Source organism: Calonectris borealis, chromosome 18 (genome assembly GCF_964195595.1).
Source record: "Calonectris borealis chromosome 18, bCalBor7.hap1.2, whole genome shotgun sequence".
Taxonomy (NCBI): domain Eukaryota; kingdom Metazoa; phylum Chordata; class Aves; order Procellariiformes; family Procellariidae; genus Calonectris; species Calonectris borealis.
In genome coordinates this window covers 7,667,604-7,688,621 of record NC_134329.1, presented here as the reverse complement: position 1 = coordinate 7,688,621, position 21,018 = coordinate 7,667,604, and the positions used below count along the sequence as shown (strand labels likewise).

At 48.1% G+C, this 21,018-nt stretch overlaps 2 protein-coding genes across 6 annotated transcripts in view; both read left to right on the top strand.

Moving 5' to 3' along the window:
- The first annotated feature begins 781 nt into the window (after positions 1 to 781).
- ALDH2 (aldehyde dehydrogenase 2 family member) lies at positions 782 to 11,241 on the top strand. Its single transcript, XM_075167627.1, has 13 exons — positions 782 to 975; positions 2,190 to 2,294; positions 3,646 to 3,786; positions 4,060 to 4,139; positions 4,685 to 4,796; positions 5,691 to 5,819; positions 6,324 to 6,437; positions 6,819 to 6,921; positions 7,657 to 7,841; positions 8,193 to 8,357; positions 8,666 to 8,823; positions 9,593 to 9,707; positions 10,697 to 11,241. The coding sequence occupies exons 1-13, from the start codon at positions 847 to 849 to the stop codon at positions 10,727 to 10,729; spliced, it is 1,569 nt and encodes a 522-aa protein (XP_075023728.1). The 5' UTR covers positions 782 to 846; the 3' UTR covers positions 10,730 to 11,241.
- Positions 11,242 to 11,831: 590 nt separating this feature from the next.
- The window catches only part of MAPKAPK5 (MAPK activated protein kinase 5), a 26,947-nt gene continuing 17,760 nt past the window's right edge, over positions 11,832 to 21,018 (top strand). The window contains exons 1-4 of one of the 5 annotated variants that reach the window (XM_075167618.1): positions 11,832 to 12,205; positions 16,929 to 17,002; positions 18,290 to 18,365; positions 19,556 to 19,653. In XM_075167618.1, the coding sequence (XP_075023719.1) occupies positions 12,170 to 12,205; positions 16,929 to 17,002; positions 18,290 to 18,365; positions 19,556 to 19,653 (284 nt within the window). In that variant the 5' untranslated portion in view covers positions 11,832 to 12,169. Of the gene's footprint in view, positions 12,206 to 16,928; positions 17,003 to 18,289; positions 18,366 to 19,555; positions 19,654 to 19,948; positions 20,988 to 21,018 lie in introns of those variants that run through there. The other 4 variants (XM_075167619.1, XM_075167620.1, XM_075167622.1 and 1 more) reach the window with 4 other exon arrangements.

The window sequence follows — 21,018 nt, the reverse complement described above, 5'->3', positions numbered from 1 at the left end:
CCCTGCACATGAATCTGCACTTAGGCTGAAGTTGCACAAGGCATCTTAAGCAAACGGGCAGAAAAGGTCTTTAGCCATTGTTGGGAGCAATTTTACAAAGCCTCTCATTTGCATGCACCAAGTAATGCTCCTGTTGTGAGAGTACTTTGCTGGCTTTGTTCCACTTCCCCCCCCCACAGGAGTTTCTTTTTTTGATTCCTGTGCGCATGCTAACGGCAGCATGTCCAGGTAACCAGGGGTCCCCAACCGTTTCCCTCATCACACCACCCTCCCCGCAAAACTAACCAGCGCAACAGAGATGTTTCAGGTTTTCCGCTGCCTTTCTCCTTCTTGTTGCCTGTGCAAAGTTCCCCGGGCATGGAGAGGGACAGGGACGGGGACAGGGACAGTCAGTGCCAGTCCTGGGCACAGATGAGGCATCCCCGGTGCACCAAACCAAGCCGTGCCAATGTGATTTGAACTGAGCTGGACTGACCAGACCCGAATGGGGCTGAACTGAGCTATGCCCAGCTGAGCCAATGCGACCTAGCTAAGCCGAGCTGAGCCAAAGTGCACTGCCCAAACCAAGCTGAACCGAGCTAATTCGATCCAAACTGAGCCGTGCCAAGCCGGTTCGACTCAGGCCGTGGTGATGTAGACAGAACTGAACCGAGCCGTGCCAAGCTGGTTCGACTCGGGCCGTGCTGGTGTGGACAGAACTAAGCCCAGCCGCGCCGGACCGAGCCTAGCCCGGCCCAGCCGCCCGAGGCGGGCGGAGCGGGGCGGGGGCGGAGCGGGGCCGCCCCGGAGGAGCGGGGGCCGCGCCCGCGGCCCGGCCCGGCGCAGCGGAGCGCAGCGCAGCGCAGCATGTTGCGGGCGGCGGTGCGCGCCTCCCGGCTCTGCCGCGGCCCGGCCCGGCTCGGTGCGCCGTTCTCGGCCGCCGCCGCCTCCCCCATCCCGGCGCCCAACCCGCGCCCCGACATCGCTTGCAACAAGGTAGGGCCGCGCCGGGGGCCGCAGCCGGACGCGTCCCCGAGGCGGGTGGGCGCGTCCCGGCCGCTGCCTGCCGGCAGCCCCGGCTGGCGGCAGCGGTGGCTTCCCCGGGAGCGAGCCGGGCTGGGACGGGGGGGCCTGGGGCTCCCCGGCTCGGCCGCGGCGCGGAGGGGTTGTGCTGGGGCTGCTGGGGCCCGTGGGGTGCGAGCCCGGTGCGGGGCTGGGGACACCCCGGTTTAACGCCGGGCCGGGCGGGCGCCGGAGCAGCCGGACATTCGGGCCCCAAGCCTTGCGTTGCAGGAAATCCTGCTGGAAAAAAGCAACTCTGGGTGCAGCAGCTGGTGCGAGGCACAAGGCGTGTGTCGTGCTGCCATCGGGCTTTATCCCGATCCCTGCGGTTGTTGCAGCTAACCGCTGCCATCGGTGCAAACAACCTTAAGGAAGAAAACTGTGCCAGAGGGCATGCGAAGGGAGGGGAAGGTGCCGGGCTTGATACGGGTTGCCTGCATAGATTAGAGCCTGTGGCCCTTGCTCAGCAGCCCTGAGGAAAACACTGTCCCGTCTGTGCGAGGTGCTGGTGGAGGGCTAGCATTCCTCTCCCCAGCCGCCGAGCCAACTCCTTCCAGCGGCGTGACAAGGCCGTTGGGAGTTGGCTGGGCGATCGGCAAGTTCTCGGCAAGCACCGTGATCTTTGCGCTGGCACTCTCTTGCCATGGACCTGAAAAAGCAAATTTGCCCTTACTGGCAAAGAGAGAGTTGGTCAAAAGCTGCTGTTGGCATCTGGTTTGGTTTCAGGACGGTACATGGGGAGCCTAAAATCAGCTAATCGGGGAAATGTTGCCAAAAGCTCTAGTGCTGTGTACAAAATCAATTGTATCGTCCGTGCCTGAAGCATTTTCCCACTGTTCGGTCTCCTGAGGCTCCTGGTATCCCTGCGCAGCTCCAGCCGGGCTTCCAGGTCTTGCAGGGAGCTACTGAGACAGGAACCGCTTCCAATTCACGTGCTGTTTGCCGAGATGTGAATTCTTTTTATTAGCTTGAGGCTATGTCTTTTGTTGTGTACTTTTAGGCTAAAATATCTCCTTCATATTGGTGCAGTTTTGGAGCCTGCACAAGTTGAGTCCCTTTTAATTAAACCATCAAACAACTAAAACTGTTACTGATTTCACCTAGGTCTGGCTCTTAGACTTAAGACTGCTTTGCTTTTTTCATTGCAGATTTTCATAAATAACGAATGGCACGATGCAGTCAGTAAGAAAACCTTCCCTTCTATCAATCCAGCAACAGGAGAAGTTATCTGCCAGGTTGCTGAGGGCGATAAGGTAAGCGTTCCCTTGACGAGATCGGTTTGTTTTCCGCGTGAGCAGGTACACAGGGATTGCAGAAGACGACACTAACTCGCCTCTCGCCTAGGCAGCTCCGCCAAGTGCTGTGTTTGCAGCAGTAAGCGTCTGACCTATACAAATACCACATCGAGTGCTGCTTGTGTTCTTCCTTGGCTACTGCTTTCAACAGTGGCAAGCCAGGACTGGAAAGGGCAAAGAGGAATAGATGTGGTGTGCAGTGGAGCCTGAGTTGGGAGGTTGGGGAGCAGTCATGGGTGGAGGTTGCTCCCTGCTGCAGGCAGGGATGAAGGCAGGCACCTTTGCGGTCCCGTGGGTGCTGTGCTGGCGGCGTGACCCAGAGTCACGGTAGCAGAGACAAAAGGCCAGGGTTCACTTGAACAGCCCCTTTCTGCTGTACACATGCAGTGGGAGACCGTCCCCAGCCCTAGGAAATTAAAACAAGAAAAAGAGAGAGCGATGGTGGGGAATAGAGTCATGTAATCATCCCATGCCTTATGCAAGGGCCTCCTAGGAGCCTGTGGCAGAGCTGAGGTGGTTTCCCAACAATTTTGTGTTCTTCCTACAGTCTGGAAACTTGTCTGTATTCCCCAAGGGAGGGGTGAGTGAGGGAAACCCTTTGTTGTTTGCTTGTCCGTGGGAGACTGGCTTGTCCTGGCGAGACCATTACAGCAAGCCAGAACAGAAAACCAACTAGAAACAAGTTAATGCCCTGACAGGACAAAATGATGAATTAGAGATATTTGATCAATGAAAAAACTCCTTTAGACTGTGCTGGCGAAACCAAATCCTGAAAGAGTGTCAAAAGCAGACTTCTAGAGCTTTTTCCATGCCTTGTTCTAGGATGCAAATATTAACCCAGCAGATGACATTGCGGAAATAACTTGACAATATTTGCACTCCGCATAGCTGAAATAACAGAGGGTGTAAGCGCAGGCGGAGGTGGTGGTTGCGCAGCTGTTGCGCCCATCTGTTTCACTGCAACTTCTGCTCCCTCTTCCCCGCGGATGCTGACCGGGCGAGAAAGCTGCGGCCGTGCTGCTGTGCAGCGCTGCCCAGGTTGATGCTCGTGGGGCGAGTGGCCCCGGGGCCGCAGCCCGTGCGCTCCCCTGCCCTGGGACCGAGGCGTGTCTTGCAGTGAGGCAGCTGTCAAGGCTGCAAGGTCTTGCCCCCAAAAAGGCTGGCGTTAGCAGCCTCTTGTGCCGTCCGGCTGGAGGCTGTTTTCTCCTGGAGACCAGGGAAGGCTCCGGCTGTATTTTGAGAGGGGGGCTGGGAGCCGAGTGGGGGCTGGTTACTCCTTTCTCACCCTCGTGCCTGGACTCCTCTGCAGGCAGATGTGGACAAGGCCGTCAAGGCAGCCAAGGCAGCTTTCCAGCTGGGCTCGCCTTGGAGGAGGATGGATGCTTCTCATCGGGGGAAGCTGCTGAATCGTCTTGCTGACCTGATCGAGAGGGACCGGGCTTACCTGGCGGTGCGTATCGCGCTCTGTGGCTGAGCTCTCTGCTGCGATCCCTAACTTTGGGGAGAGGGAGGCAGAAACGGGTGGTTTGTGCCCATCGGGTGTGATGGGGACTTTAAAACTGCACGAGAGAGCTACAAAGGATGGGGAAGTAGTTTTGGGAAGCTGAAAGCAAAAAGGCCAACATGCAGAACTGATCCGAATTGCAAACTGAGAATCGAATCTAAATCTATATGTGTGACTTTCCCCACCTCGTTCTTCAGGCAGTCTCATTGTCTTTTGTAGGCGCTGGAAACTCTGGATAATGGCAAACCGTACTCCATCTCCTACCTGGTGGATTTGGACATGGTAGTCAAATGTCTCAGGTAGGCGTGGGGGCTACCTGACAGCGCAGTGACTCTTCTTGCTCCACGCTTGTGCTCAGCTGGCCCGTGGTGGCTGAACCTCTGCTCGTGCAGAGACCAGATGCCTCTGATTCAAGAGGTGTGGGTGCCAGGGCTGATCTGACCTGTTGCTTTCATTCGGCCCAGAGCAGGGTGTCAGAAACCCTGTTTTCCTCTATTTTTATTTTTTGTTAAGAATGAGGCTGTAATTCCTGTGACTTCCTAAAGGATTTTTGTTACATATGTTTCCTTGTTGCTATCTACAGGACTCGCACTAATGGAGGTGATCTGTGTTACAGCGCAGGAATGACAGATGTATGTTATGCAAAGTGCTGGCAAATGCAGAGAGACAAATGTTTGTATTTACTGTCCATTCTTAAAATCACCTGTTTGGGAAATATTTGTATTGGTATGTGTCTTATGAAGTGAGTGAAGAAAGGAGGAAAGCAAATAGCTGGAGGAAGTCTCTCTTATTTTCTGGTGACAGAAAATTTTACATTCAGTGACCAAAACTTTACTGTGGCTAGATACTTTGCAGGTTGGTCAGATAAATTCCATGGCAAAACTATCCCGCTAGACGGAGACTTCTTCTGTTACACAAGACATGAGCCAGTGGGAGTTTGTGGACAGATAATCCCGGTAAGTAAAATGTGTCAGTAGTTCCTGCAGCATTTCAAGAATTCAGTGTTAGCATGAAGAGCTGTCTTAAAATGCAAGTTGTTATCTGTTGCTAACCTCTGCTTCCTCCAGTGGTAAAGAACGTTACGCTTGCACCAGCTGGGAGGGCTGTTACTTTGCTCTGGCAGTACAGAACTACTTGTTGATTTCATGGGCTCCGAGTAAGATATACTTTGTATCTGCTGGAAAAAAAAAGGAGAATTTAAACCCCTTTATAGGAGTTCTCTGGCTCAGAACCACAACTAAGTTTAAGCTACCACCTACCATTAAAAACAAAATTCTGTGTGATGAGGAAATAGAGAACTAGCGTGCAAAATTCAGCTTTATGTACATGATCTTGTTTCTGTAACTGGTAGCAAGCGTAGCAAGGTGGTTTGTGAACAACAAAGCCATATTTATACAATGATCCGTGGAGAGTTTTACCTCTTTAGAGGAGTAGCCAGATTCTGATTGTTGCATACTGTATTTGCATATTTTTTATATTTGCATTGAGCAAGAACTGAATGTAAACGCCTCACCAGTCTGTGAACGCTGCTCTGTCATTACAAACAGGCTTTCTTTCAAAATACCTCAAAAGAGTGTTTAATAGCTAAACTAAACTGACAGTAAAGGTTAATTCCAAAAAAAGATGGATTTTTGCAATGGTATTGAGAGACCTCACACTTCAGAGTATGGTTTTCCTGGACAAGCAGAAGGCAGCGCTTGAAAAGGATCCCAAAATTGAAGAGCAGCTAGGGAAGGATCAAAGACTGCTTCCATAGGTGCTGCAGCTGATTTGAATGAAGCTCACTGGTTACTTGCGGATTAATCGGAAGCTTTCAAGTTCAGACCAGCAAATACCTCCTTGTTTTTCAGTGGAACTTCCCGCTGTTGATGCAAGCGTGGAAACTGGGGCCTGCCCTGGCTACTGGGAATGTGGTTGTGATGAAAGTGGCGGAGCAAACCCCCCTGAGCGCTCTCTACGTGGCTAATCTGATCAAAGAGGTGAGCGAACAGGCTGGGTTTCCATCCGCTGCCTCGCTATCGCTGCTGGAGCGCAGTGTGATACAGCCAAACTGGTGAGCTGCGGAGGGCATGTGACAGGAACAGAGAAGGGCTGTCTGATCTGAAGAAAGGCTGGATTGTCTTGGGTATCTTAGCTTTTGATTTAGCAAAAAAAAAAACCCTTATCCTCATAAATGCATATGCAGAGGACATAAATCTTGGTTAGGGAAGGACTCTTTGAGGTTCAGTTAAATAACAAACTTCAGGGTGATGTAACTTCAGCTAATGTATATAGCTCCAAACTATGCTTAGGATGCGGGGTGGAGAGAGAAGTTGCCCTGGTTCTTGCAAACTGAACATTAAAACTAAAGACCTGGGAAATTAAAGTGAAAAGGCTCTGTTCTTCCTGGGAGGCCTACTGCAGCGTTACTAGCAGATGAGGGTAGGTGAAATCCTTGATTTGTAAAAGGAATGACGTTGCTCTCTCCTGCTGCGAACCGGCAGGCTGGATTCCCACCAGGCGTGGTGAACATCATCCCCGGCTATGGGCCCACTGCCGGGGCTGCCATCTCTTCCCACATGGACGTAGATAAAGTGGCCTTCACCGGCTCCACGGAGGTAAGGGAGTACCTTAACTTTTAAGCCCTTGGGATGTAGAGAATATCTCATTGCTCTAATACCTTTTCTGTATAAAATACTGGAGGTGCCTTGCCTTCTACACTTCTTTTTTAAAAATACAGCTGAATTCAGGGTGTGAAATTTATTTTTACTTTACATAAGACTCTTTTTAGGTGCCTTCTTTAGAATACTTCCTATTGTTTCCCTTAAGCTGCTTCTTACTAGAGGTGGAACTCTGGGCAGACTTCAGTTGTTCCCTTAAAGCCCTGACAATGAAGGAATTATTATTAAACTGCTGACGGACATCTAAAACCAGCCGCCCTGCCAGGTGGTGCTGTTTGTAGGAGTTAATTCCTAATACCCGTCCTTCTCCCGATGCAGGTTGGGCATCTGATCCAGAAGGCTGCAGCAGAGAGTAACCTAAAGAGGGTGACACTGGAGCTTGGAGGAAAGAGTCCAAATATAATCATGTCTGATGCAGACAGTAAGCACCTGCTAGCGTAATATTTGATCTGTGCCTTTTACATCGGCTTTCTGCAAGCAGAGCTGGAGGGGAAAGGAAACCTCTCCTGTGTTGTGTGAGTCTCCAGCTCTGACACCAGCTGGCTGTTCTCACCCGGTGAAGTCTCCGTGCCTCCTGCTGTAGCTGCCGTATTTATCAGCGCTTCTTCACTCCCACTTCTTTCCCAGCGCTGTGAAGAAGTTCAGATACAACAAATGAGTATTGTTTCAGTATCTGCCTTCAGTCTTCTCAGTCCCATCTTTGTTTTCATTTTCTTTCTGTCTTTCTCTTAGTGCGTACCACTCTCTTCTAGTCTTGTGAAGTTCTGGTTCCCTCATCTCTTGCATATAGACCATTTTTGGTCTTGATGAGCCAACATATGTGCTTTTATATGGCAGTAAGGAAGGAAATTCTGCTAGATCTAAAATAACTTGTCCTTAATACCCGATAATTTCAAATGAGAACTGTAATCTGCCTCAGATTAGATTTTTTTTTTCTCTAGTATGGAGTATATGGAGTGCTTTAATAGACCTTCATACTAATTAAATCTATACGCAACTTCTGCCCTACCAAAGCATGGAAAATGCCTGTCAAGTGAAAGGACTTTGTATCTCTGATATTCCAGCAGTCTGCATGATAGTTGTTCAAAAGAAGTCACTTATTGACTCTGGTTGGTTTTGTTTGCTTATTGGTTTTCTCTCCTCTCCCCAATGTCAGTGGACTGGGCTGTGGATCAAGCCCATTTTGCCCTCTTCTTCAACCAAGGGCAGTGCTGCTGTGCTGGATCCCGAACGTATGTCCAGGAAGACATATATCATGAGTTTGTGGAGAGGAGTGTTGAGAAGGCCAAGTCCAGGGTGGTTGGAAACCCGTTTGACTTTAAAACTGAACAGGGGCCTCAGGTAAGAGCAGAAAATGTCCTGAACTGTTATCTCATTAAATAGTCCTAATCTTGAGTCATCGTGCATCGGTAGATTAGAATGAAAGGTATCCTTCGGTCTCTTGCTTAATCTCCTTTGAACTGTGCTCATTACCTCCTTGCTTGTGCAGGAGGGAGAAGTTAATTAACAGCTCTGATTATTCCTCCACTTGATGCTGGCATTTAAAAATTATCATCTCCCTTTGAAGCTGGCTTGGCAGTCTGCGGGAATGAGGAATTGCTAGAGCACAGTCGCATGCACAGCAGGTTGTAGTCAAATCTTCTTTTCCCCCACTAAAGGTGAGGCTGATCTGTCTCTCCTCATGGCTCTTAGGTAGATGAGGAGCAGTATAAGAAGATCCTGGGTTACATTAGTACTGGGAAGCGTGAAGGAGCCAAACTGCTGTGTGGTGGCAACCCCGCTGCGGACAGAGGCTATTTCATCCAGCCAACTGTCTTTGGCGACGTGCAGGACAACATGACGATTGCCAGAGAGGAGGTGAGACCTGCAGCGCCTTTTTGTCTGTCAGCTTCTCACTTCTTTGTTATTTTGCCCCCTCTGATGTAAAAAACACGGGTCTACAAGAACTGGATGTTCATGAACTGCAAAACTCGATGCTTCTTAGAAAGTTACCACATTAAACTTCCCTCCGGATTGCATCCTGGAATTTCGTAATACGGGAAGTGATACTTTGAATTTGATGTCCTGTGTGACGTATAGCATACATACATAACTCCAGCATCAACCATAGTCCTCCCTGTGATCAATTTACACAGATTTTCACATGCTCTGTTTGGATTTTGCAGATATTTGGGCCAGTCATGCAGATTCTGAAATTCAAAACAATTGAGGAAGTCATTGAGAGAGCAAATGACTCCAAGTACGGCCTAGCAGCAGCAGTCTTTACAAAGGATCTTGACAAAGCAAACTATGTGTCACAGGGCCTGCGAGCTGGAACAGTTTGGTGAGCCTTGACGCTTCCTTCTCCCCAAACTGCTGCGTTTAGCTTCTTTGTGTGCTGCCATTTCTTATTAAGCTTGCTCTTTGATAGCCTGTCTCTACTTTGGATCTAATTTTACGTGTACTTCACTGAATGTAATGCCAGACCTTCAGCTGTAACGCTAACGGTTGGTAAGGGTTAGGTATATTAAGCTTCCATGCTCCCACTGTGAATTAATGAATGGGATGGGGGAAAAGAAAACCCAGTACTGCAGCTGGCAATGACAGCAACTGCTGCAGGGCTGAGTGCCAGCAGTGATTAGATCACCGCGCACGTCTGTGCGGTCTTGGCTGCTGCAGTGGATGTTCCTCTGTGTTCTGAGGCCGTGCTGAAGACTATGCCAAAGTCAGTACTTCCACACCAGTTTACTGTTCTAGCACAAGAGATTTTGGAGATCCAGTATCTCACTATCTTTTTTTTTTTAATGGTACTGAGTGAACAAGTAGGTGCTTTTGGTATCTGTCCTCTGGAGGTGTGGGTGGCAACCTGGGCGCCTGGTCCTGTGGTAATGAGACAGGAATCGATTTCATGATGTTGTTTCCTGGTTGCTGAGGGTAAGGTTCCAGTATTGATTAATTCTGTTGGCTGAGAGAACTGACAAATATGGAAATCCTGCCTAGAAATTCAGCTGTCCCTCTGTTGTAAAGAGCCGAGATGTCCATTTGCTGCGAAAGGGCTCTTCCATTAAGCAGTTCTGAAACTGCAGGTTCCTAACTCTTGGTTTCCTTTTCAGGATAAACTGCTATGACGTGTTTGGTGCACAAGCCCCGTTTGGCGGCTACAAAGCTTCTGGGAATGGGCGAGAGCTGGGAGAATACGGTCTGGAGGCATATGTAGAGGTGAAAAATGTGAGTATCCCTGTATCCGAGGACTTCCCAACCCTCTGCCGTAGCTCCACATGGTATTTGTGCCTGTTGGTATAGGCTGGCCTGAGAGTTGCGATTCTTCTTTCTCATGCTTGAAACAAATTTGGAGCTGCGCTTCTGAAGTAACCACAGACACAACTCCATGTAACTGTATTTTAAACAGAATAAAGCCTTGCTTTATACTGCTGAGGAAAACAAGGATATGTAACCTAATGGATTACCAATTGCCTGCACCACTGGGACTGTTTAGCTGTTTCTCACTGTAAAGAATGCAAGTGTATGGACGTCTCCGTGAGTTTATTTTGTGGAGAACAGAAAGAGCATGTGCTGGGGGTGCATGCCTGTTGGGTAGAAGCTTCTGCAGGTACGAACTGGCAGGTGAACCCTGGGCACTCATCACTCAAGGGGGGGAATCTGAGCAGTGACCACCAGTACTTAATGCCGCTCTCTTGAGTCGATATGCCCTTGGGTCCACGTGCGAGACCAAGGTTCCTGGTGTTAGGCAATCCCGTCACCGCAGGCTTGGGTAATTTCCTGTAAGACAAGGCAGAAGGGCTGTCACATTCTCTGCTTGCAGCTGCAATGTCTAAAGGGTGACGGAGCTCTTGGGCAGAGGTGGTGGAGTTACAATACACCAAAGTGCGTAAGGATTGAGGGCTTCCAGCTTGTGACTGGCAGGGGGCTGATTTGGTACAGGAGCTCCAGGTGAGAACAAACAAGCGTGCCCGCTCCCACCTCCCAAAGAGCAGTGGCATCTCTGGAGAGATGCTGTGACCCAGCCTTCGAGCTTCCCCCTCTCTCTGAGCCTTCCAGATAGGTCTCCAGCCCGAGGTGATCCCAGTCGCTGCCCGCTGACTGTCCTCTGGTTCCGAGTCTCTTCTGCAGGATGCTGCTGCCTCTCGGCCTCCAAGTGAATATAACTGAACAGTGTCTTCAGGAAAGTAATTGTGACTGTGCTTTTTTTTTTCTAGGTGACAATCAAAATTCCACAGAAAAACTCCTAAAGGACAGCAGCCTCTCCGTGCGTTTGGAAACACCTATGCAGCTTTATGAGATACAAAGCAAGGAAACCTCTTCGTAACAGACACAAAACTTAGGTGGAAAATACATAGCTCTGCATTAAGAAGTGTTTCTTTAGAAGGTGCCTGAAGGAGCTTTTGTTAAAAACTGCTACTTGGCTTTATCTTTTTGAAATACCAAATACAGTCAATTGAGTACTAATGCATTACATGGGTGTACTCTTGTTGCATCTGTATCTGATGAATATGCTTTTTTCCAAGAAATCATTTAAATGCTTGTCTAGTCTGCATAGGTTTTATAGTAATTCTTTGTTGGCTTACACAGCTAGCTCTGTACTCGTCCTATACACCTAACACATTCGTCCCTCTTCTGTAAGCAAGTGAACCGAGCCAGAGAGCAACCTCTCAGGGTGAATCTGTGAGGTAAAAGTTTGTTCTGGGCTGCTCCCACCTGCTCTCATTGTATCTACTCACAATAAACATTTTTGTTTTAGCGAGCTGCGGTGGGAGACACCGTGTGGTCATTAGAGCAAGACCTGCGCTGGAGGGGAGGTGTGCTACGAGGGGCAGCCGTTCCCCCCTCACGGGTGGAGGGTACAAGGCGAAGGCTAAGAGCTGCTTCCCCCCGTCCCCTCACCGCCGAGAGCCGCCATTACCCCTCAGGGCGGCGGCGGGCGCCCGCTCGCGCCCCGAGATCTCGCGAGGCTTCGCGACGCCCCGCCCCGCTCTCGCGGCTCTCCCGGCGGGGGGGCGGGGCGAAGCGTTGCGCTCCGGCCCCGCCCCTCTGAGGGTCATTCCCCCCCCCAACCACCCCGTCACGACGTCATTAGAAGGCACCCGGCGACTCGAAGGCCCCGCGGAGGCCTTGATGGCGACGTCGCGCTTTTAGGGGTGGCGGTGGCCGCCTGCAAACCGCGCCACCGCCGTGGCGGAGGCTCCTAAAATTCCCCGGTGGGAGCGGAGAGGAGGCGGGGGGCACGGGCCGGCCTCCCGTGCTGGGCGCGGCGGGGGCGGGAGCTCTGCGGCGGGGCGCGCCGCCCGGCGGGTGTGCCCGGCTCAGGGTGCCGGCAATGCCTGGCTCCCGGGCGGCGCGGGCGGCGGTGGCGGCGCCTCGGCGGCGGCGTCTCCCGGGCTGAGCGGCGGCTCTGGGCCCGCCCGCGCCCTCCCCGCGGCGCTCCCCCGCCTCCGCGCGGGGTTCCTGCCCCCATCCCGCCCGGCCGGGGATGAGGCGGTGCGGCGGCGGCACAAAGGCTCCTCCGGGGCTGCTCGTTGCCTAGCGCGGCCCAGCGCCCCCGGGCCGGCCCCGCCGCCGCCCCCGGCCTCCCTCGCCGCCTCCCTCCCTTCTGCCTCGGCCCCCGCAGCCCCGCTCTCCCTCGCTGGGGACGGGCCAGCGGCTCCCGCAACCCCCCGCAGCCCCGCGGGAGGATGTCGGAGGATCACGAGATGGACAAGATGATCAAGGTAGGCAGGAGGCAGCTCGGGGGCTCCCCGCCGGCGGCCCCCGCTCGTCCCCTGCCCGGCGAGGGGAGGTGGGCAGCCCGGGCAGGGCCTTGGGGCCCGGCGGGTCCCGGTCCCCCCCTTCTCTTACGGCTGCGGCTCTGCCTCTCGCTGCCCCTCCACCGGGGCCCGGCTGCCCCGCAGTGCCCCGGTGTGGAGCGCCAGGCACCGGGCAGGGAAGTAGGAGCTGCGGGCAGACGGCTTCCACGGGATCGGGCCGGTGTTGAGACCCCGAGACTGTGGGGAGCAGAACCGGGGGTACTCGGGGCGGCCGGGAGCTGGGGTCTCTGCCTCACAGCCGTTCCCGGCTGCGGAGGCAATGCTGTCGCCTCAATCCATCTCCGAGTTCCTGTTCGGATGCTGTCATGAAAACAAATCTGGCGTGTGGGATGTTTGTGTTTGGAGCGGTGCTAGAGGAGCTGAACAGATTCAGGCTGGCTTTTTTTTTACAGCAAGAATCAGTGTGTGAGCTTAGCGCTTCCCGGTGAATCCTTCTGTGACCTGGCTGAGCGGATTTCCCGAAGAAGCTGGGGAAACAAAGTGACAATAAAATGATGTTTTAAAGACTCTCCTCAGGCTCTTTACCTTGTGCGAAGCATTCGCTGTCACAGCTTCTGGATGCTTTCAAAAATGCTTTAATAAGATGAATGAATTCCGTAAGGATGTAGGTTAAAAGACCCTGTGTATTGGCATTTGCCACCTTTCCTTAGCCCTGCTATCTGCCATGGTGGGATTTGTCTTTACAAAGCTCATTGGGGGCAAAAATCAATGCAAGAGGAGTTACAACAGACTCTTGTGTTATTGAAATCTGGCTTGATTTAAAATACGAGGGTCTTGCCTTTTGAACTAAAAAAGCCCAAAGTAGAAGGAAATCTAAGCACTGTGTTCAGACAACCCAGATTGTAATTAAACTACAGGATCAAGTACCGAAATTGTATACTGTCTCTTCCTGCTTCATTACCAGTCTTGGCACAGTGCAGGTGAAGTAGCTGTCCAGAAAGCTTTCAAAAAGGTTTTTCAGGTATTTCAGTGTATCCTGTATTATTATATTTTCAAGTATTTACCATGTGAAGGTAAAGATTTACATCAGAGCTCTTGGGAGTTTTAAAAACAAAACAAAAAAGCCGAAGCGGTTGTGTAAGTGTAGGGACGGTTCTGTATCTGCCTCCTGCCCCTCTCAGTTTGGGGGGGGTTCTGACCCAGAACAGATTCTGGGCAAATCTTTTGGGTTATAAGCATTTTCTGAATCTAAAACATAATTTAGTACTTTTATATATTACGCTGATTTCTCTGCTTCTCAAATACTTGGTTATTGTTCAGATTTGATTGGTTTTCACCTGCGTCTGCGGGTTTAAGGTGTGTGATTCAAGATAGTGATCGCTGTTTAAGGCAAACTAGTCAAAGTTGAAAGGCTGCGTGTTGGAGCAGTGGAGTTACACTGGTTGTTGGCATTTCACTTGTTGAATATGTGGAGTTTGTCCAAGCAGCAGTCTGTGTACTTTTAATTGACTGTAGTGAGTACGCATTATTCTTAAAGTACCTTATTTCAAACCTTTTCCCATTGGTATTCGGTGGAAACTGAGAAGCGCCTGAGCTTTCCCCCGAGCAGTCCCGATGCATGCCTAACCCTGTCTGAAAGCAGCTTGCTGGAGATCTCGGAGTCCTGCCTTTCCAGGCTGTGAGCGTCCCAGACTGCTGACTCTGCATGGGAGGATGCTCAAACCGTTGTTTTAGGTACCCTGAGCTTGTTGAAAGGGATTTGTGCTATTGAAGAGGACTCAACTCTTAAAGTTTGTGTGAAACTTTTTTGTAATTGATTTCGAATTAGTTTATTCCCTTTGCCCACTGGAAATTAATGTAAGGAGCGATCAGAAGTTTAAAGTTCCTTTAACAGTAGGAGCAAAAAGGTTTACTGTAAGAAATTGCACCACTGCAGATTTCATTTTTTTTTTGAAAGCGCTCTCTCCGGCACTCTTCTGCCTCCTCTGTTCCCAGCCGCAACGGATTAGTTCCAGCTGACCCGTCAGCCAGTCTACAAGTTCAGTGCTGTGCAGCAGCGCTACTGTAAAGCGTTTTATTCTCCAGATGTGGAGCTAAGTACAGGATACCAAACCCTCTGCTCCTTGCATCCACAGTACATTAATCTAAATGAAGAGGCAAGGCATTTAGGCTTACCAGTTGAAATAGATCCTGATGTTTTCAGAGGGCAGTTTTATATCTGTACATTTTAAATATTTCATGCTGTTTGAATGTTATGAACTCGTGGTGATTTGCAGCTACATAGTCTTGGTGCTAGATTTGGAGCTCCTGTTTCTGAACTAGGAGATGTGAGCAATTCTGTACATTGACGGATATCAAAGTTCTCACATTCTGTATTTTGTACCATTAGGAAATGGTGAATAGTGTTTCTTGATCACTAGATTATTCATTTTTACTTCTAAGTTGTAAAGCTGCTTTTGAATGAAGATTGGAATCCAAATAAAGATGCAGAAAACAAAAATGTTGGCTTTTTTATTTAAAACAATGGCAAATAGGCAGACTATGAAAGAGGAAATTAATTTTTATTAAAAGTGGACTTATTTGTAGTTGTTGAACTTGTCCTTCGGGAGTTGAGAACTATCAGATCTTATTCTCACTTCATTTGACCCATAGATCACAGACTTCCCAATTCCTAGTCAGCTTCTCTGTTCCACTTATTCAGCTGGAACGAAGCAAGTAGTCTCTGTGCCATCGCAGAAGTGGCACGAGGCAGCAGAAACTGTTTAGTCAAGACTGGGCTTGTATGTGGAGACAGTATCTCTTTTTAGACCAACCTGTGCAGTTGAAAGGGTTAGGTAAGTTTTGGGGCAGGCAGGTCCTCCTTCGGTTTCGGAACAGCAGCAGCAGACTTCAAAGCTCTATAAAAAATAACAAAGAATTATTATCACTTAATCACGATGTTGCTCCAGAGTATTTTGGCATTTGCTTCTCCAGTTCAGTGGTTTGACTTTCTTCAAAAATTAGGCACTAAGCGTGGTGTTGAAAGCATGTGCTGTGGAGGTACTCCCCAGTTCAGAGAAACCCTTTCTCTGCTCTTTAACGCTCTTCCAAAATTGTGTTTTTATTCCACCTATGATGCCTTCAATCCTCTGTATCTGAATATCAGGAAAATTAAATTAGCTTTTCCCTAATACGCTTCCCACAAGTGAAATTTATGTTCATTGAATTGATAAGAAAGTTTCTTTGTGCTTCTACTTGAAAACAACAAACCGTGTGTGATACACCGTGCTCTCCTTCCCCTTGTAAAGCCCTTCATAAAACCTCCAGTTAACTTTAACTTTTTCCTTTACACCTTTCACGCTAGTCACTTATGATTTATGCAATACCCGCTCCAGACTGCGTTAAAAGGCAATTTTTCCTTTCAGTCTGTCTTTTGCACTCTCTAATCCTTTCAAATCTTGCCTTAAATATCAGCTTTCCTCTCTTCCTTTGTTTCCAATCCGTGTGGCTTGAGGTCTGGCTCCAGCCTGCAGTAGCGTTAATCCACGACCGCTGCAGCGGCGGCCGACGGCCCCAGGTTGGGGGCTGCCATTTTCAGTACCTGCGTCGAGAGCACGAGCGTTCTCCGTGGTCTCGTGATTTGTAGCATGAGTGATTCTTGAAATGCTGCATGTTTTGAATTGAACTTAACAGAAGGGGAAAATCTGATCAGAATAAAGTCGCTTTGCAAGCGGTGGACTCTTCCATTTGTTTTCAGTGTATTTGGGAAGTATTTTACCTGCTTGCGTGAGCTTCTCCGGTGCTAGCTTTTGTCACCACCTCCTTTCCCTGCAGTTTATCAGAAAGCATGGCTTTTTGAAAGATGATCCTAAACATAGGTAGCGATGCTCATAAAAGAACAGGCAGTATTATAATAAAATAAAAGAAAAAGCAGAATTTTATGGCGTGTATTACTTGTGTTTGCACGCAACGTTTCCACCGCTCAGCCCTGCTCTGTTGTTAGATCACCATCTGTGTAACAGCACATGGCAGCGGCATTAATCAAAATGCTGCGCGCTGAAGCTACGTTTGCATCCCACCTCGTGACGTGTTTAAGCATGATAGCGCCCAAGCCGTGTCATAACAAAACCAAACCCTGTTTGTATGGATTTGGACAAACGGATTATAAACATGAGCCTGGTTCATTATCAGACAAGCTAAAACTAGTCGCGCAGGGTTTAATTTACAGTATAATGGTTGCAAAGGTTTGAAAACCCTAAGAAGGCAGCAAAATCATTTTCCACTCTACCGTATGACCAAAAAGTACATAATAATGCTGTAACTGGGCCTTTGTATTCAGTTGCGATTGATCATTTATAGGTAGAAAGCTGGATTTAAGAGTCGGGGGGGAAAGTGCCCTTGATACTTTCTGTATTAAAGGCACAAGATCCCATTTACTGTTCTCAATAATCCTGTTTCAGAATGCCAGGGTGAGCAGTCTTAGCTGTACAGAAATAATTTTAAACTGAGATATATTATTATGTGAGCATTTGTATTTATGTTTAATTTTCCTAGGTGAAGCAAAACTCCAAAGCAGACTCTTTCTCTGCTCAGGTATCTTGCAAATCAGGTCTGCTGAGCTGGTTTTTTTTGGAAGGGATGTAGTAATTTTTTTTTTTTTTTTTTTTTTTTTACTCTCTTTCCCCTCCCCCTGCTCCTTCTTGAATAGGAAACCTCCATTTTAGAGGAGTACAACATTAACTGGACTCAGAAGCTGGGAGCTGGGATCAGTGGTCCTGTTAGGTAAGACAACACACCTGCGGATTTGTATGTAATCTCAGCCTGTTTCATTAGCTGTGGAGAAGTGAGTATGTGTTTTAATTGTGATGTGATATGTGGAAGACTCTTTATAAACAAATAAATGTCTCTCTACTCCATGCGGGTCGTAGCTGATGTGCGAGCGAGGTATTGTTTTTTACGGGATATGTTTGAAGTAAAAACTCTCCTCGCCTCTCTGCCGTGTCCCGTCTCACTGCCATGTTCCTGAAGCAAAGCAGGAACAGGAGTCGGTTGTGAAACAGTGACAGCAGAAAACTCTGCTCAAATACCTTTGTCCTTTTGATACTAGTGTCAGTGCGGTGCAAAGGTCGCTGCTCCCGTCTACGGTATCATCACTTGGGGCATCAGCACTCTGCGCCCGTTAGCTATTTTTACCAGCTATTTTTTCACATCATGATGTGAGGCCAAAGCAGATAGTGCCACGAGCTCTGCATCTCATACCGGACTTGCCCACCGTGAATTTCTAGCCCCAGCAGGAACTGGACACTTTCTGTAAAGCAAAACATATGTTCCCTTTTCAACAAGAACTCTCCCTTTTGGGAGCGGGAATTTGCACAAGCGCTGGAAAACAAATGTCTGCGCCTCTCTGTTTCTGGGAGCTTGACAGGGCGATTGTCTTTTGCCACCATTTATCTTCCTGTCCAGGCAATTGTTTTCTCCTCATTCATTTTCTGTTGCTGTGTTGCCTCTGATCTTTATTAAAATATCCCTTTGTTTTTTACCCTTTTAGCTGCCTGTTAATATGTGGGCCCTTCCCTCTGACGCAGTTCAATTGTTAATGTTAAATGGGGGAAAGAGAGAAAAAACGTGCGTGGCACAGTTGGTGGCCTTGCTAAAACAAGGATTTCCATTCAGAAACACTTTATTTATTGCAGACTACACCCTCCATTGGAGATCTTCAGGCTGCCACTGTGTGGTTTGGGTTTTTTCATCCAGAGTATCTCTTCAGGGTGAATGTCTAGAGTGCACTCTGCTTGACTGCAGTTACCCATTGCTCTAAAGTACTTTTTCTGCTTTGCTGAAAATATAACTTTGTGTTAGGTGTTTCTGCATAACGTATTAGATTGTTGTGGAAGGCTGAAAACTGAAGCTTTCAAGCTGGGACGTGGTGACAGGTGCCCTGTTTATTCCAGATTGCGGGCATTCCTCTTAATTCCCATGCGGAGAGCAAACTCATAACTACAGATCAATTGCTTGAAGTGTCTCTTTAACATTCTTGCTGACTGAATAATTTTATTGCTGTAATACCAGAGTCTGCGTGAAAAAATCCTCTCAAGAACGCTTTGCACTGAAAATTCTTCTCGATCGTCCAAAAGCTAGAAATGAGGTATAGTTCCTGTTTTTACTGTCTGCCTTCTGACACACCGCATAGTCTCGCCCTTTTGGTGAATTGTTGCAATGGTTTAAAAAAAAAAAACCACCACGTGTCCTGCAGATCTTGCTATGCAAGATTCCTTGGGTTTGATCCTCTAACCTTGCTGTGCTCAGTTCCTGTAGGATGAGGTGGTGGGTGAAACAGGGTCTTTCTAACTCTGAGTTTGCTGCAGGTGTTAGCTGTGTATGTACAAGTGTACTTTAGAGCTGCGTTTTAAAGCTAATGTTCTCCCCATGTCCCGTGCAATGTAACATGAATAGTTTAGAACTGATTTTGTTCCCATACATCTCACTCTTGGATGTCACTACTCTAAGAATTGCCAAGAATGCTTCAAGTTGTACTCTAAATGGTATGGGTTTATCTGTGTACGAGAAACTAAATAAGCTCACTGATACTTTTTGTGACTTACTGCGGCTGGCGAGAGCGTGCCAAGGTACCAAACTGTCAGTCTGTTGGAAATGATGGGCAGCGGTTCAACTTGTCATGAAAGTGAAAGAAGCGTTACTTGTGCTCAAGGTTTAGGCAACTTCCATTTCTTGTTACTGAGCAAATTCTCATTTAAAATTCCCAGGGAGAAATAATCTGTTTACAAAGAGCATCAAGCCTTGACTTGATTTAGCAGTCCAGGTAGCTTTAAACTGGGGAAAATTTCTCACGTTCCTGTTTCAGAAAGTCAGAACAGGAGATGAGGTTTCACGTGTTGTGAGTGCTAGACCTTGAGGCCATAAAAGGAGCTGGATTATGGAATTTCAAGTTTTATTCATGAATTTTGGGTTTCAATCATATCTTTATTGCTACTTTAAAGCTAGTTCTAGCTTTAAATTTGTTAAAAAACCCCAAAGAAATCAAAGATTGGGCTTTTTCTGGAACTCTGCTGGGTTTGATTCCATGGTCTGTAACAAATAGTTTGGCAATCTTTTGGTCCTGCTTGGTCCAAGTAGTGTGGTGCTATTGGTCACTCATATAAACGCTTGTAGGCACTTCTTATTTTTTGAACAATTTTAAATTGGGTGTGACTGGTGCTGAGCACAGCTGGCAGCGCACGGGCTCGTGTGTGCCATAGTCTTGGGGGCAGAGGGAAGAGCAGAACTGGTCAAGTAGGTGTCACCGTGTACAGTAACGTTTCTTCCCTTCTCTTCAAGGTACGTCTGCACATGATGTGTGCAACACATCCAAATATTGTTCAAATTATTGAAGTTTATGCTAACAGTGTGCAGTTCCCACATGAATCCAGCCCAAGGTAAGATTACATAGGGTGATTCATTCCCACAGCTTGCTTTCCATGTTTAGGCCAAGGTATAGTGGAGTTTGCTTTTTTTTTTTTTAAATCACAGTGTGACCAAAATGAATATTTATAGGGTGTTCCAGGTATGGTATTTATACTTCAGACTCAGCAATGCTTGCTTTTTCCCCTGTCAATGCCCAGACCTTTGCATATTTAAACTAATTGGTGTCCTTCACTACTGGTTTTGAATACATCTTCATTTCTTAGGTTTTTCATTGATTCAGTCTGATTCTAGCTTCTGTCATGCTTCGGTATTGCTTTAGTAGCTTGAATTGAATTGTAACCTTTGAGCCTCCTGCTTTCAAAGCACTGTTAAAGCAGGATTGGAGCTGCGACTTTTGTTGCTACCTAGAATCCTAAGTGAGATCCTTTTACATGATGGTGATGCCTGTGGGCCACTGGGAAACTCAGAGTGCCAGTCTTTTTTTAAAAAAAAAGGAAGAGAGAATTGTTTCTAAAAATACTAGGTTCTGCCCTGTAAACTCTCAATACATTGTCCTGTTTAAAATGAACACAGCAAAACACGAAGCAGACTTATTATTTTTCATACATTAATATCGCTTGGGATAAAAACATTGTCTTCTAGTTGGATATTAGTTGAGGAAAAAAAAATCAGAGCTGGGAGAATTAAAGAGCTGAGACCTGTCTTAATCTCTGATGTGTCTGATTTTGCTGTGTGGCGAGAAGAAATAGAAGTTAGTTTCTTGAGGATCCAGCAGTCCTGGTCTCCACACTTCCTATTCATTGTCCTTCATAATTATGGCAATAAAACTGTAAATTAAAATAATGAGGTACAGTAGAGTATCCAGACTCAAAAGCATTAAAGATAATTCCTCAACCTTCTGCTTCTAAGTTGCCGTGAACATCTTCAGCGCCGAGGCAGACCGGCATGTCTGCAAGGATGGGTGCAGACAGAAGTACGCTGTGCTCTAAGCCAGCTCCAGCCTGGAAGCTGTTTAGCCTGTTTAATGCAAGACTCTACCTGCTGTATTGTTCTTTGAGGGCAGAGTTATACATTGATGTGTCTAAATGGCTTCCAGGTCCAAACTGGCTTGCTGGTGGAAAGCGTGGGTGGAGCTTGCATGTATCTGTCTGAATGCATCCATGTAGACATGTCCATGGTGTTTGTTCCAGCTGGATGTGGGAGCCCAACTCGAAGAGCAAACTGTAGATTCCTGGCTGACAATCAGTGAGTCAGATTGTGCTGGGAGCCAGAAAATCCTGCAGCTTATATGCTTAAAGGCAAAATTATGGAACCAAAATAGCTCTAACAACTGTAGGAGAAGCAAGTATGTGTCTCTCTTCCGGCCCGCGTCAGTA

What these genes read in the sequence shown, in the direction of transcription:
- ALDH2 (XM_075167627.1), top strand. Translation starts at nt 847, where the DNA reads ATGTTGCGGGCGGCGGTGCGCGCCTCCCGGCTCTGCCGCGGCCCGGCC. An exon ending in AGGTTGCTGAGGGCGATAAG is followed by an intron (nt 2,295 to 3,645) that starts GTAAGCGTTCCC and finishes ACTCCTCTGCAG; the next exon opens with GCAGATGTGGACAAGGCCGT. An exon ending in TGACGATTGCCAGAGAGGAG is followed by an intron (nt 8,358 to 8,665) that starts GTGAGACCTGCA and finishes TGGATTTTGCAG; the next exon opens with ATATTTGGGCCAGTCATGCA.